Source organism: Trichomonas vaginalis, chromosome IV, assembly GCF_026262505.1.
Source record: "Trichomonas vaginalis G3 chromosome IV, whole genome shotgun sequence".
NCBI lineage: Eukaryota > Parabasalia > Trichomonadida > Trichomonadidae > Trichomonas > Trichomonas vaginalis.
Genome location: NC_067206.1, coordinates 38,888,972 through 38,905,354, shown reverse-complemented (window position 1 = coordinate 38,905,354; position 16,383 = coordinate 38,888,972). Strand labels below are relative to the sequence as shown.

Below are 16,383 nucleotides of genomic sequence, written 5' to 3'. Positions count from 1 at the left end.
GAATTTCGAGTATTTATCATCAATTGATTATCAAATTTTCCTAACTACCATTGATAAATATCATAATAGCCATGAAATATTACATCTATCTTTGCATTATCTTGATAAATGCATCTCACACTTGAAAACTGTAGATATTTACACAACTGTTTTGGATTTTTTCCAGTTTTTCAATCAAACGTATCAATTCTACTTTGAGCTTCCAAAATCGATCATCATTGAATAATTGCGATCATGATTGATTAATTAATTTAAAAATTAATTTCTCATTGCCTTACGCTTTAATTGTTCGGCAAATGATATTTTCCTGCTTGTATCTTTGGTCGTAAGTGGGATTTGAGTTACTGGAATTGCAATGCAATCAATTATTGGGATTTTACTTGGATCAATATGATATTTTAATAAATCATCAAAATCATTCTGAAATTGATTGTAATCAAGATAGGATGGTCTCATATCGAGACAAAATTCTAATTCTTTGAACTTTTGAGCAGCAAGAATAGTTAGTATACCTATCTTGGGTACTGCGGCACTGCGTTCCACCTTACCCAAGATAACGGTTTGACACTTTACAAAACCACTGACGTATATTTTACAACACAAACGACAACACTAACTTAACCTTAAATATTTACAAAGCCACCAACCACTTCACCTCACTAACATTTTCGCTAACGACTTCACTAATGAAAAAATAAACGTTCTCACTAACGTTCCCACTAATGTTCTCATTTACAAAAGTATTGCAGCGCTTCCCATTGCTGTGCTTCACACAATAGTTCATATTCTTCAGTATCGCTGCTGTCACTCCAATCGTCAGAGTCAAAATCACTGTCAAAATAAATGTATGTAAGTTTTGACAAAGCTAATGAAACACGCTTACCGTTTGTATCTATTGCTTTTATATATCTCCCATTATGTTTGTTGTCGTAAACGCTCAAACTAACTTTACCCTTTCTCCCTCGTATCTGATAGAATGTATTTTCACGAGGAACGAAGAACAAATTCTTGAACTCATGACCGTTGTAGTTTGTTATCTCAATAGTTTTCGTCATTTATATAAAAATAAAATAAAAAATAAACTTAAAAATAAACTTAAAAATAAATGATATCACCACCCTCACACGTATGAAAACATAGCACAAAAATAAATTTAGGTGAATTGGTGAAATCTTACCTCTTTTTTCACCTCTTTTTTCACCCTGTTGAATTCATTGCTTTATAACTCTCTTCCTTGGTTTCTTTTTAGTTGCTTTCTTCACGTCTGTCTCCAACTTGACTGTCTTTCTTCTTCGGCCGTAATGATACCAGTTACTTCCACCAGTCAATGGGTCAAATGGTCTTTCGTAAGGGTTTCCATACATTCCATAGGGACCATACGGAAGAACTACTGGTGGAGAAGAAACATTTTCTTTAGTTCCATCGACTCTATTTAAATGCATTGTTTCACCTTTCATCTGGTCACTAAAGTCTTTTGCGTGTTTTGCAAACTCATCGTCCTTTCCTAAAGCATTTTCTGACTCAGTCGCAACCAAATTGGATGCTTTATTTATGAGCCCCATTTTATTTAATCTTAACTTCTTTGCAACCCAGCCTCCAATCTTTCCTTTATTTGCATCTAATGTCTTTGAAACCCTTCCTCCACTCATTTTATTTACTGCGTCATAAGCTCCAAGTGCTTTTGCTCCAAATGCTAATGCTTTTGTTCCCATTGCGCCTAAAGCTGCCCAAGCTACCATTTACACCATATTAAAATCATCTCTCTTCAATATTATCTCATAAAAGTTCTCGTTACTGGAGAAAGTCAATGAAACATAAAGCTTCTCACGGGCTTCGCCCTCACCGCTTTGCGGTCTATCTAACTTATTTCTTATATCATCTATACGCTTCAAAATGTCTGAACAATTGCTAACATCTTCTACAACAGTTATTTCATCATGAATGACCTTCAAGAACAAGCTCATTTAATATGCTATTAAAATCATCTCAATAATGAGTCCATCCTTTCCATCTTTAGGTAGCACAACATCTTTCATTGAAGAAGGTTCGACAAGTCTTATGTTAAACTTACTGACAAAGTTTGTTATACTATAATGCTTGGCGGCGAATACATATAGTTTGAAAGACATAATATAGATTCTTCAGCAAATTCACTTATACTGGATTTTATAACAATGTTCTCACGAGACCAAATACCACCAATTGACAATCTTGTAAGCAATCCTGCTGAACCTTCTACTGTAAACGTCGATGGTAACATTCCACGAAGGTCATCTATTGACATCGTTGAGTCACTGAATTTAAATATTTTCTTAAAGCAATCGTCATTATCTAACCATGCAATAGCTTTGAAGTTTTCATTCGAATATACATCTGCTTCATTAAATGTAAAACCTGACTTCTTTGCAGAGATGACTTTAAAATCTATTGAGTTTGTTTCAAAATTATATGCTATGGTAACTTCTGAAGGTAATGGATGTCCTTCCGCAGTCAGTTGTTCTCTCACTACCGTTTGAAGCTTTGTATTAAAAACTTTCATGTCATCTCCTGTGTCTAGTTCACATACACAACAACAGGGAAACTATCTTGCTTCTTTGTTTCATCATTATATCTCAAAACATTAAAGTTCTTCAATAATATTGTTCTTCCTGCTGGAATACTTCGAACCTGTCTGATTTCAATAGCTTTCTCACCTCCTACATACTCTACCCAGTGTCTTGGATATTCATAAGTATACTGACTTTCTTGAATTTTGGTTGGTTTCATCATAACATGTTCATAGTATATCTTTATACTCTTGTCAGTTAGACTCGGTGCTATGTTCTGAATATTTCTGACTTGCATTTTTAATGGAGATAAAATGAAGCATTTAATACATGACGTAGATGAAGACATGAATGAAACTACAGACAAACTTAACTCTTCTCTTATTCTTCCTTTCAGCAAAGATTATGAGTTCTGTTCAAATGGTGTTTATTTCTATTGTGGAAAGATGGGTTCAGGTAAGACATTTAACCTCATTCGTCATATACTCATAACAGAGCGTTTAGGAAACGACTCTTACTATGACCAAATCATTATATCAGCAACTTCAGACTCTATGGACTCAACAGCGAAAACATTTATGTCAAAAGTTCAAGCCTCTGTCGTTAAAGTTCCAGACAGTGAACTCATTGAATTTCTTCAACGTTACATTCGACGTAAGAGGAAATATTATGCCATCGTTGAATTTATACAGTCAGGAATGCAAAAGACTTCTGAAGAGATGGAAAGAATTATTGACAAACACCACTTACGTCATACTCAGGAGTTTACGATATGAAACGACTTACAAACTACATTCTGTCAAAACTTTCAAAATACCCCTTCAAAAAGTATCCTTCAAACACTCTGCTCGTTTGTGACGACTTCGCCGGAAAAGGTTTAGTGTCAAAACCAGACTCACCATTAGCTAACATCATTACTAAAGTCAGACATTACCACTTAACTGTAGCAATACTTATGCAAACAGGTTTTTTGCTTTAAACATAAAACGTCTCATAACTGACTTCGTTATCTTTCAAGGTTTCTCACGCTATGATATTGAACTCATTTGGAAACAGTCAGGTATAACATTACCTTTTGAAGAAATTTGGGAAGCATATAAGTCTCTCATCTCTCCTCGTTCATACCTTGAGATTCATATCATGACTAATACCATTAAAGTCAAAAATATTCCATGGGAACGACCAACATTGTTTTAAAGTTTAACCTTCAATTGACTGATGGTAAACAAATTCCATGCATCTCTGTCGCCATTTCTGTTAATATTTTTGCTGTCATTCATATCATCCACTTCCCCATCCGTTAGCTTTTGAGGATATGCGTTAGAATAGCTGTTCTTAAATGAAGGCTTTTCACCTTTGAGAGCATAAACTCTATAACTTTCTGCATACTTTATGTTTGAACCTCCTGAGCCATCATTGACATAAATTTTTATAGGCTTCCACCCTTTGTTCATATTCCTGCTTCTTCCCTTAGCTCTTTTGTTCAGTAGTTCTACATCTTTATACACAGCTCCTGTCTCAGTGAATTCAACAATATTTTCATTCGTTAGCTTTACATTCAAACCCTTGTCGAGTATATTGTTCATTTCATACATATAAAAGGTTTTTATTCTATATGAAATGAGAAGCAAATCCATCTTAGCTGGTGCCGTTAATGTTCCAATTGAACCAACATCAAATGTTGACTCACGAACGACAAACAATATTGTCATAAAGAACTATAGTTCGGAGTGTTTGAAAGAAAAAGAACCAGATCTTAAGTCGGTGAATTTAAACACAGCTTCAAACGCTAACGCTACATCAGATGTTAAGTTAGAGTATCCACCACTGGACCAAATTCTTTCAAGAGAAGCCAACGACAACCCTTACACAAATGTTCAAACAAATCCTTCAGATAACGTAGACCATTACCTTCTTCAGTTATACCAAACAATTTTACTCAAAGACGATAAGAAGCTTTTGACAAATCTTATAAGTAAGAACCAAATAATTCTAACAAAGGAGGACCTTGAAAATGTTATCTCACGAATAACAGGGAAACAATGTGTCATTGACTATCTCGACCCTGAAATCGAATGCTGTGGTCAAACTCCACTATTCATGAAAATAGGTAACATCCGCATCATTGAAACACCAGGAACTACAGGAGTTGAGTTTAAGTATAAATATTCGAACGAGTATACAAAACTATCTACTGACTATAAGCTTTGTTTGAAATATGTTTTAGTAAATTAAAGCAGTCAGGAGGGCTCTTTGAGCCCATCTTGGCGCTTTGCGCCGTCAGTCAAAAAATTTCAAGTTAGCAATTTGTAATATCTATCCAAAACTTCTTCAACAGTATCGAACTCATCTTCATAATGCAAACCTAATCTTATTGACTTGGTGCAGTTTTCACTAACACAATATTTTTCTGTTCTCTTGACTGACATAACTAACTCATTTGTTTCATCAAACAGCAACAACCAAAGTTCATGACCTAATACATAACATTCATACTTTATATTTTTAGCTCTGAGTTCTCTTGTAAGCTGTTGCATTTAATATTTTCTAAAAAGTCAACTTCAACAGTCATTCGCACTGGTGCCTTCAGTTCTACAGGCTCTCCTTGAAAGTCAACAAGTCTGAATTGCATGTCTTTCAAATTATGAGGACTAATGCGAACCCATTTACCTAAATGAGTTGCTATGACAGGAACGTTTGGAATGAACATTGAATTGACTCATAACAGAAAGACTTATATTCTACTGAACCTTTACTATTAACTCCTGAAATACCTGTGACATTAGCTATTTTTGACTCAATGTACAAACAATTACCATAACATACGTATGGAACAGATTTCATCTCAATCGTTTTGTCAACACTTTTCAAAGGAAATGTCATATGGTATGCACCCAAAAGAAGTTGTACTCTATGACTCATTCTTGGTATCTTAAACTCTTTCTCGCTGCTGAACTTCAATGTTCCCTCAGAAGAGAGTTCGACATCTATGTTGTCAATAGTTTCTTCATTTATGAGAGTATCTATGACTCCAGCAATTTTATCTATTCTATACCCAGCTCTGTTAGGAAATGTTATAACACTTCTTTTGTCATCTATTTCAATCTCTATGAAATCTGTTTCATCTGTTATGACAAAAGTTGCGATAGTATTGAAGTCAACAACTCTGAAAGCAAGCGCTTCATTCTGAAGACCTAAGTTTGTTTGTAGCTTTACTGTCCCGTATTCGTTTGGGTCTGTACTTTGCAAATAGAACAACATTTTATTCTCATTAAAATATGACTATTGCTGCATATGCGTATGAAACAAATGAAGCAAGAAGAGCACATGAACTAGTAAACGAAAACTCAACTTTAACCATTGAAGGCAATGATTTAGTCATTGACGATGGAAAAACTAAAAAAGTCATTGATTTCGATACTTTTAACACTTATGACCCATTCATTACAACAAGCAAGGTTCCCATCATAAATGATGGAACGGTGCAATATATAAATTCTACAGTAGATGCCTCATTAGTGAAAGTATTAAATGTTCTCATTGAATTGTTAAAGAGCTTTCGATTTGACGACAACATTAAATGCCTAAAGAATTTAGTCATGAATGAGAAACAAATTCTCGGCGTTGCTGGTAGCAGTAATGATGTACACCTTATGACATTAGAATATTATAACGAACATAAAGATGAACTGAAAGGAGAGAAGGGTGACACCGGACCTCAAGGACCACAAGGAATACAAGGAATACAAGGAATACAAGGAATACAAGGACCTCAAGGCGAAAACGGTTTGGATGGAAGATGGAAAGGATGGAAAAACTGCTAAATCATGGATATGGAACCTTATAAATACTGGTTTAACAGCTGCTTCATATGGAGTTCTTCAATACCAAATCGGAAAGATATGGGCAGTACTTGGTGAAGAAGTTTTAGATGACGTTAAAAATGCTTTGAACTTCATTTCAAATGGTTCGGATACTATTAAAACTTTATCTGGTTGGATGCAAGAAACAAGGAGTCAAATAGATACTGTAAGACGTATAGCAAACAATGCACGTACGGGATTGGATACTTTACGAGAAGCACAAAATACACTAAAGGAAGCAAATGATATTCTTGGCTCAGTATCAGACATGCATGAAGATTGGCTTAAAGGTATTGACAAATCTTTAAAAAATCACAGTCAGTCTATTGCTGACTACAAGAAGAAAAGTATAGATTTTTTACATAGTGCTATGGACGTACATGATGGAAGCATAAGGAACTTACTTAATGCTAACAATAACTTACCAGGAACTATTAAAGCATTTATAAAGTCCTTTGTAAAACCTGGTGCTCTAACATTTAGGTCTTTGAGAGCAAGAGCATTGAAGTCAAGAGATGCAGAAACTCCAACAGAACCTACAGAAGGAACTGAAACAACAGAAACCAGAAGAACCACCAAAACCAACAGCTAATGAAATATTGTTCGAATATTTTCCAAGGTACTCTGTTCTCATTGCATACATTCAAGAAATACTTAAGAAAGCAGACTTGACTTTAGGAGATGATGAAAGTTCTGTATATCTTTCGTTCCTGTTTCAAATAGCAGAACTTTTGAGACAGATATGCTTAATGTATGACAACATCTCTGATTTCACAAGATATGATGACGACCATGACCCCGAACACGGTGAAGAAGAAGTTTTACAAACATCCATTAAGACAGGAAAGGTTTTAACTCAAAGTCTCATTATTGACACCAAAGATGGCGAAGTGGACGTTCTTCAAGAGCTGAAGAAAAATACTTCTTCGGGAGGTGGTGCTAGGCATGAACTTGAAATAAATGAGATAGAAGGGAAATTAGCCGAAAAAGCAGATAAAAACCATGTTCATTATATAAGTTCAGACGAACAGATTATAACGGACTACCATGGATATTTAACACAGGATGAACAAATAAGCACTGAAGATGTTAATGAAGGAAGATATAAATTCATTCGTGCTAAAGGTTATGACATACACTGTACTGTACAGTATGACACGGGTAAAGCACCAGAAGCATTTGGTTATAACAATGAAATTTATGCTTCATACTTCTTTGTTAACGGTGTATTAGTTGAACCAAGATTTACATTGAGAGTTAAGGCAAAAATAACTTTTGAAGATGCTATTAAAAGTAAAGCTGACAAAGATGAACTTGACGCAACGAACAAAGTTTTGAAATCTCATAAACACAATATCTCCGATATAAATGAACTTCAAGCTACATTAAATAGTAAAGCTGACAAGAACCATACACATGAATCCTTCACTACTGTTAGAGCAGACGACATAATATTGAACTATACCCTTGGTTCAAGTGCACCATTAGAGAATCCAAGTACAAGCGTAAAAGATACACTAAACTCCTTAAATAGTAAATGTATGAACATTGAAGGTCATGTCAGAAACTTTGAAACATATAAACTACCAGCAATGTTAGATAAAAAAGCAGATAAAGAACATACACATAACTCCTTCTCAACTGTTGCTATAGAAAGTATTGAAGGAACGGTTGAAGGAACTGGTGGGGAGGGCGGAGCCCCGCCGCACGCGGCTGCTTTATATTATAAACCTCCTAACTTTCCACAAGGTTTAACATCGAATGAAAACATAACAACGAAGAAAGAAATTAGCTGTAAAAATGTTTATGTCATGGATGATGAAAATAATGTTAAATTCACTGCTCAAGATTTATATGATAATAAAGCTGACAAGAACCATACACATAAATCCTTCACTACTGTTAGAGCAGACGACATAATATTGAACTATACCCTTGGTTCAAGTGCACCATTAGAAAATCCAAGTACAAGCGTAAAAGATACTCTTAACAATTTAGATAACAGTTGCAGGAATATCGAAGATCATGCCAGAAACTTTGAAGCATATCAACTACCAACAATGTTAGATAAGAAAGCAGACAAAACAGAGCTTCAAACATTAAAGACTGAAATACTTCAAACATTATATCCTATAGGCTCTATTTATACGTCAATGAATTCAACAAATCCAGCAAGTGTTTTAGGTTTTGGTACGTGGAAGCAGATTGTAGACAAATTCTTATACTGTGCTAGATATTCAAAGCAAACAGGAGGTTCGAAGAAAATTAAAGAAGCAAACCTTCCACCGCACACTCATACAGGAACTACAAACTTTTCTGGCGACCATAGCCACTCATTAAGAGACCACCCATTATACAACTCAGAATATGAAGCTGGCAATGACGTTTTATCTCCATCTTATAACAATTCGGCAAAAAAGATTTTTCGACCAACTGAACCAGGAGGAAATCATTCACACACTTTCACAACAAATCCAACAGGCTCGGGTGCAGATTATATGCCACCATTTGTGACTGTATTCGCATGGTACCGTGTTCAATGAAATCTTTAACTTTACATAAATGAGCTTGAAAGAAGTATTCGAACAACATCCATGGAGGTCATTTAAGAAGTTCAATGAAGCAGAAAAAAGTTGGGGATTTACTAACAGAGCTGAAGTTAAAAAGTTCTTTGACAAAAATGTTGTACATCAAACAAAAATAAACCCTTACGACTACTTTTTACCAATTTACTCCAACACTCCTGACGCATACCAATTTGACACTCTCATTCAAAGCAGAAAAGGAGGACATAAACCATTCCTCATCTTCATTAATGTTAACACTCGCAAAGCATATGCATATCCAATGAGGAATAAAGGAACTCGTGAAGTGTTAAGAGTTTTACAAAAGTTTGTAGCAGAACATAGCCCAAGTACTTTAACATCAGACCAAGACAGTGCATACCTCAGCAATGAAATCACAGATTTTCTCATTAAGCATAACATAACTCACTACACTACTGAAGACCATAACCATAACATACTCGGCATCATAAACCGCTTCATAAGAACGCTCAGAGATTTAAATCAAGAGCGAGACTTTACCGAAGAAACAATGAAACATTTCATCGAAGTTTACAATTCCTCAACACATTCTACAACAGGGCATACACCAAATTCAATGACACAACAACAAGAAGAAAAGTATATACAAAAGAAACGAAGCCAAACACAAAATATCAGAAATTCAACACAATTTACCCTCATTCCTGGTACAAAAGTTCGTGTAGTTCTTGACGACAAACCGTTGACAAAGAAACGTTTAAGGTTAAGTAGAAACTATTATATCGTAGACTCTACGCAAGGTAATGGATATCTTATAAAAGCTGCTGACGACTCTATTGCGTTTTACCCTCGTCATAAATTAGTCGAAAGTAGTAATGGCAAACTTGCTGAAACCATTGACGAAGCAAAGCGAGAGTGGTTATTGAAATACTTGGCTATAACACAAACGATGACACTTATAAAGTAAGATATGAAGGAGGCGTTGAAGATGTTATACCATCTAAGAACTTGAGAGAGTCGAAGCCAACACATCTGGGACCATTAGAGCGGGAGTACTGGAAAGACAAAAATATGCCAGAAAGAATAAGAAAATTCTTCTAAACTTTTTCATTAGATGTAAATCAGACATGAACGAGAACAGTCATGATATCATTAATGGTACCATTTATTTACACCAAAAATAAAGTTTATGTTAGAATGTTAGATCTAACACGTTTTCTAACCACTTTTCTAACCTCATTTCTACCCTCATGAATTTCCTTAAGACAGAAAAAATAACGTTAGTTTTATTTTTTTCTAACTTTTTATCTTGTAGGTAAGAACAGAAATGTCAGTCGAAGCAAAAACATTCACGAACAAATCTAATGGCGAAACATTCACAAAAGGCACTTATAACGGTATTGAAGTCTTACGTAGAGACAAGGATGGTTATATAAATGCAACAAAGATGGCAAGAGAAGCAGGAAAGTTAAACCATTTAAACAGATTTCTCAATAGTACTAAAATGCAGGAAATTCTTGAGTTTTGGTTGAAAGAATACGGTCGAGCCAAAAGTGGCTCGACCTCAAAACAAGCATTTTATGAGCTTACTAAGGGTGTTATAAATGAATTCAAAGGTATTTACATACATCCTGACTTCGTTCATTTTGTTGCTGAATGGTGCTCTGTAAAGTATGCATTTTATGTCAAAGATATTATGGACTCCATAGACAAGAAAGTTCATGAGAAGTTAGATGAAGAAGAACTCGAAGATACAGTAGAGAATGCTAAACCTTTGTTCGAACAAGAAGTTAGAAAAATGCATGAAAAACAATTAGAACATGAACGTGAGATATGTTATGATTATAGAGATTCTCCATACGAACTAGACCAATGGGAACAAGAAGATTTAAAGAGAGAATTTAGAGAATATGAACTCGCTAAGATAGCATTAGAAGCTGCAGAAAAGAAGTTAAAAGTTTGGGGTCGTTTTGTACAAAAATATTGTGAGTAAATGAACTCATTATTTTTGCATCATGACACGAAGTGAAGATTCGCACTTCGTCAAAAAAGTGAAGGTTCCCGACGGTTTCAAACCGCCATACTTTACATGAAGATAGTTTACAATGTCAACTAAATATCATGTACGATAGAAATGGTTATGTAAAGTTTACATTTTGTAAAGTTTTGTCCTGATTCAAGACAAGTCTTGTATTTTTTCAGAACAAGTCTTGTATTTTTTCAAGACAAATCTTATGACCTTCATTTGTTCGTGACTTCTTTTCACATATGTAACCATGAATTTTTAACATTTCTTTAACACAGAAAAATAAAGTTAGTTTTATTTTTATTTATTTTTTTATTTTGTATGTAAGAACAGAAATGTCAACATTAGAGAACACAACAACTGCTATCGTTCATGAAGCCATAAATGAAGAATACGAGTACATACAGTATAACAAACAGTTACGCCTCATTCGTTCGGTCAAAGATGACATGTACCAAATGCAAAGTATAATGAATGCTCTTCGTTCTACAAAGCAAGCATATCATTGGTTTGAAAACCAACAGACAAAAGAACTTTTAGAAGAATTTCCTCATATGATTGCTTCCCTCGGAAAACCGAGAGAAGAGATTCCGTACGAAAATCGCAAGAATTTGGCTCCTGGTTTGAAAGGATATTATGTTCATAGACTTTTAGTAAATGCTGTAGCAATGTGGGCTTCACCTCGTTATGCTTGTTATATTTTCATGATGTTAGATGAACTATATAAAGCAGAACGTGGAGAGATGGAAAAGAAACTTCAAGCAAAAGATGAAGTCATTGAATCCAAAGACAAAAGCATACAGAAAAGAATACCGCGTTCAGTACCAAAAGGAAAGGAAAAGAGTTATAAGTATATGATATATACTGAAGAGTTGGAGAAAGAAGAAGATAAAGATATGGTTATGTTGCATTTAGTCAGAAGAAACAACAAGAGCTTTTATGACTTAGCTAAAATATATAAATCTGACAGAAACTGGTTCTATCGTGACAACTTACCGATTTCAATGACACCGAATGAGCAAATAAAGGAAATTGTCAAAAATACTCTTCCTCAAACACACTATGACATCAAAGGTTACACAATACTTACATTCAAAGAAGACTTACCATTACTGAAGGAAAAAATAACAGAATATTTCGATAACTTCAAAGAGGAAGAATAAAAAAATCTAAGCTATATTTTTTATAAAATTTATCTCATATGAAAGAACATGAATTTAGAATATTCGGAACTCATGACAGAAGAAGAGAACGAACAACATGTAAAAGATTATGCAAAATTTCTGAAGACATACAAAGCATTTAAACAATATCTAAATGCTTCTAAAGATTATGCAAAATTTCTGAAGGTATATAAAGCTTATGAAAAAGCGTATGAAAAGTTTATACATTGGGGAATTGTTGTAAAATATCCATATGAAGACTAACCAAAAATATATTTTTGCTTAAATAGCTTCAGGGTCTATTTCTTCAACCATTTCACTTCCTTCGTCAATGTCAATAGAAGCTTCTTCAACCTTTGGTAAGAATTTCTGTATAACATCTTTGTTCGTTATTGTCTTCAGAGATGAAGGATAATATAGGGTGTCCAAAGGTGCGTTTAGCACAGCGCTCTATATGAGACTATTAAAGGAGATATATGCTGATTATAAATATATAATAAAAAATATGAATATATGTATATGATGAGTATGTTGTATTTTGGCGCCATGCCGGGATATAAAATGAATTTTGAGACAAGAGGCGGTTTCGCGGGAAATTTTGGCGGGATTTTTTTCATTTTTTTAATGAATCATAAAGAAAACATCCTCGCTCTTGCAAAAAAATGCAAAGACTGTAAAAAAATCTACGAGACATTGGTAAAATGCTTCGGTATGGATGCTCCTAGCTATTCCACTGTAACGTATCATGTTAGGATGTATCACTTCATGAACAAAAAGGCGCCCATCATAAAAATTGACAAAAAATCGCCGGATCAAAGAAAAATCAAAGCAATTCTTCAAGCGCTAGATGAAGACCCAAGAGCATCACTCAGAAGGATAGAGGAGATGACAAAGATACCACGTACAACAGTCAGTTATTATCTGCACAATTATTTGAACTACAAACTAGCGTATACACGTTGGGTTCCGCACAACCTTAATTCAGTTCAAAAAAAATCTAGAGTCCAATCTTCGAAAGAGCTCCTCTCTATATTGGGTGCGTATCAATCCAAGAAGTTTCGCTTTTTAGTAACAGGGGACGAGTCTTGGTTTCAATATGCAACAGAAGCCAAAATCATGTGGATCCCGAAGGATGAAAATCCGCAAACATTCCCGAAGAAAAAAATTGACACACCAATGATGATGTTGTCGGTTTTTTGGGGCGTGAATGGCATCATCGCAATTGATATTCTTCAAAAACCTAATACGATGAATGCTCAGTATCTAATTGACAATGTTCTTACTCAAATTATCAATTCTGATGAGTTTGAGAAATCCAAACAACAAAAACAAAAGTTTGCAATTCATTTTGATAATTCAAGAGTTCACAAAAGTCATAAGGTAATGAATTACTTGGTGGAAAACAATGTCAAAGTTGTTCCAAACCCAATTTATTCACCTGATATTGCACCCTCTGACTTTTATTTATTCGGCACGCTAAAAAAGAGAGCTGAAGGACGCGAATTCGCGAGTCCAGATGATCTTGAAAATTTTGTAAGAGAGCAATTTGAGCAATTTTCTCATGATGATTTAAAGCGTGTCTTTCAAGCCTGGATCGATCGCTGCGAACGCGTGATTGAATCCAATGGTGATTATATTTAAATAAACTTTATATATATGTAACTTGTTTATTTCTATTCGCAGTATTCAGGTTTGTGCTAAACACACCTTTGGACACCCTATATTTCACAGATGTTTCACCCTTCTTATATTCTTTCTGTTCGGAAAGATTTAAAGCAATACTGAAGAAGTCAATGTTAGAGTTCTTTATGACAGTATAATGAGTATCTTTGACATTCACGAAGAAACTCTTTTGTTTCAAAACTACTGCTAACTCTTGTGAAGTATAACGTTTGCGGTCAATGACGATAGCTAATGGTCTGACATACTGACCAAACTTAGATTCTTTCACAAACTTCTTGTTAAAGATAACATTAACATTTGAAGCATTATTGAACTCATTCTTGATGGTAGTAGCGAGAGCATTGTATGAAAAGAACTTGCAATCTTGCATGTGTTTCATTAAAATAAAAATATTAAATTATTTTGAAAAATACTTTAAAAAATCTAATCTAATTTTTTTCAAAAAATATTTTTTTATTTCCTACTAAAGATGTATCGGAAGTTGTCTAAGTTAGAACACGGAAATAAAACAACTTCTTACAGAAGCTAATATAGATGTTGCAAAGCATTACGCAACAAACAAAAAGCACTCGCTGACATCCTCAATGACTATAATGGTGCAATAAGTTATGATAGAATTCATGAGTTCATAAAGCCGCAACGCGGCGAGGACGAAGTCCATGCAAGAGCATTTCCTTTAAATGACGTTGTTATTGACTTATATCATAGACGTTCAGTACCTCATGAAGTAAGAAGAGAAATGTTTGACATAACAAATGCAAACGTTGGTGAAACAAGAAGAAGAGACGACACACTGAAACAACAGAGAAGAGAGATGTTTAAGAGCGCTATAGAACAAGTTCGCAAAGCTAACGATGTCATTCGTTCCATTGACGACAAACCAAAAGAAGGTGAGAGATGGTTAAAGAAAGATGAAGAGAATAGGAAGAGAAATGTGAAGTCAGGCAATAGACTCATTGACTTTAACATCGAAGCTTTAGATGAACCAAACAGAGACTACTTACACAAACATTTCGTAAGGTTTTCATGAGACTCTTAGAGAAGATTAAAATAAACTCCCAACAAAGATGGATGGTATGTTATAAACTTGGTGGAAAGTATGAATGTTCTACGTTAAACCTCAATAATATTGGAACATTACTACATCAGCTCTTGAAGGAGAACTTTATATCAGAGATAGAAGCAAATGCTGCAGGTATTGTTGAAATGCACTATGACTTCTTCTTGACAAACATAAAGAATCTTACTGAAATAAAGATGTATGATTTAACAGAATATGAAGGCTTAACGATGTCAGATGTAAAGAAAGGCAAACCAAAAAAGAGAACATATAGAGATGAAAGCACACTGACAAATGACCAGAAAGCCATTTTGGAAGCTCTTAAGCAAACAGGAAACCCAGCACTTATAGAAAGCTTTTGGAAAGATAATGGTGAAAAGAAGTTTTATAAGAAAGAAGCGGTCAGTTCTGGAAGTATCTTTGCACATTACCTATAAATCTTGAGCGCTACCAAATCTTCAATGAACTGAACAAAAGAACTGCAACACTTATGACAGAAGATAACTGCTTCGTTTATGCTTGCATTCAGGCTGGAGTAAATGAAGAAACTATTGACACATGAGAGAAGTCATTCGTGTTAGAGACTTTCCTCAAAGTAAAGTACAAGAAATTTCTGACGCAACTGGTATAGCATTTAATGTTACCATTGGTTATTTCAATGACTCAAGACATAATGAAATAAAGAGATATATACCAAAAGAATGTGAAACTGTTCGAACTATGACTTTACTTCTTGTTGAAGACACTACATGCTAAATGAAAGACTTCCAATGACAACATATTTCATTCGCAACTATATAGAAATCTTGAAGGAGTGTGGTGAATGAACATTGAGAAACAGATGAAGATTTATACAAAGAGAGAAGATAAATATGTAGTCGCATGGATAGAACTACACCGCTATGGATTTATGAAAAATTGTGGGAGTGCAAATATTTCGAACCTATTTCTTATGGAGAACTTTTCACATATACGACTGACTTATATAAACCAGAACCTTGCACCATTTAAAGATTTGACATATGCTCAAAGTATGTGTACAACTGAAAGAAGAAAGCCGAGTCAAAAGAAAAATAAAGCTAAATGTAAGTTCATTCCTGAGCATGTTTTCTTTGCTGACTTTGAGTGTAGCACAGACGGCTTTCATAAAGCTTTTAACATCTGTTACGACAGTGAAGATGGTTCAGTGAGTGAAAGCATATGGGGTCAAAACTGTGCAACAGAATTTTGGAGCGACTTCCTGACAAGAGTTTAATATATTTCCATAACCTCAGCTATGATATAAACTTCATCTTAAGACACATGACAGAAGTGAAAGGAACTCCCATCATTAAAGGTTCACGAACAATCAAATAACTGGTTTATATAAAGGACGGGCAATTATTATAAAACTCTTACAGTATTATAAATAAGAAGCTTAAACTATTTCCTGCTATGTTTAACTTACAAACAGGACCGAAAGAAGTATTTCCATACAACTACTACAGCAGTACTTT

General features: G+C 34.5%; 7 protein-coding genes and 2 pseudogenes across 9 annotated transcripts, besides 5 other annotated features; 7 read left to right on the top strand and 2 right to left on the bottom strand.

Annotated features, from left to right (window-relative positions):
• Positions 1-501: 501 nt before the first annotated feature.
• Positions 502-1,211: a terminal%2Cinverted (terminal inverted repeat of Maverick-2/1A transposon ID:TVAGG3_0246460).
• Positions 502-16,383: part of a mobile genetic element that runs on past the window's edge.
• TVAGG3_0246650 (protein of unknown function, DUF4107 family) lies at positions 1,212-1,739 on the bottom strand (the record flags this gene model as incomplete). Its single annotated transcript, XM_001298610.2, has 1 exon — positions 1,212-1,739. The coding sequence occupies one exon, from the start codon at positions 1,737-1,739 to the stop codon at positions 1,212-1,214; it is 528 nt and encodes a 175-aa protein (XP_001298611.2).
• TVAGG3_0246640 lies at positions 1,965-2,895 on the bottom strand (annotated as a pseudogene). Its single transcript has one exon. A coding segment is annotated over exon 1 (931 nt).
• On the top strand, positions 4,167-4,781 carry TVAGG3_0246630 (uncharacterized protein; the record flags this gene model as incomplete). The annotated part of the gene is made up of 1 exon (XM_051227885.1): positions 4,167-4,781. One exon carries the CDS (start codon positions 4,167-4,169, stop codon positions 4,779-4,781), a length of 615 nt encoding a protein of 204 aa, XP_051112871.1.
• Positions 6,678-7,801, top strand: TVAGG3_0246620 (annotated as a pseudogene). The gene has a single exon. A coding segment is annotated over exon 1 (1,124 nt).
• On the top strand, positions 7,951-8,471 carry TVAGG3_0246610 (keratin-associated protein family; the record flags this gene model as incomplete). Its single annotated transcript, XM_051227884.1, has 1 exon — positions 7,951-8,471. A coding segment is annotated over one exon (521 nt), but the record flags the coding sequence as incomplete, so codon positions are not given.
• TVAGG3_0246600 (integrase core domain containing protein family) lies at positions 8,972-9,795 on the top strand (the record flags this gene model as incomplete). Its single annotated transcript, XM_051227883.1, has 1 exon — positions 8,972-9,795. A coding segment is annotated over one exon (824 nt), but the record flags the coding sequence as incomplete, so codon positions are not given.
• Positions 10,403-10,948, top strand: TVAGG3_0246590 (uncharacterized protein; the record flags this gene model as incomplete). The annotated part of the gene is made up of 1 exon (XM_051227882.1): positions 10,403-10,948. One exon carries the CDS (start codon positions 10,403-10,405, stop codon positions 10,946-10,948), a length of 546 nt encoding a protein of 181 aa, XP_051112868.1.
• TVAGG3_0246580 (uncharacterized protein) lies at positions 11,689-12,144 on the top strand (the record flags this gene model as incomplete). The annotated part of the gene is made up of 1 exon (XM_051227881.1): positions 11,689-12,144. One exon carries the CDS (start codon positions 11,689-11,691, stop codon positions 12,142-12,144), a length of 456 nt encoding a protein of 151 aa, XP_051112867.1.
• Positions 12,562-12,589: a terminal%2Cinverted (terminal inverted repeat of Mariner transposon ID:TVAGG3_0246550).
• Positions 12,562-13,865: a mobile genetic element.
• Positions 12,658-13,785, top strand: TVAGG3_0246560 (Mariner transposase; the record flags this gene model as incomplete). Its single annotated transcript, XM_051227880.1, has 1 exon — positions 12,658-13,785. The coding sequence occupies one exon, from the start codon at positions 12,658-12,660 to the stop codon at positions 13,783-13,785; it is 1,128 nt and encodes a 375-aa protein (XP_051112866.1).
• Positions 13,838-13,865: a terminal%2Cinverted (terminal inverted repeat of Mariner transposon ID:TVAGG3_0246550).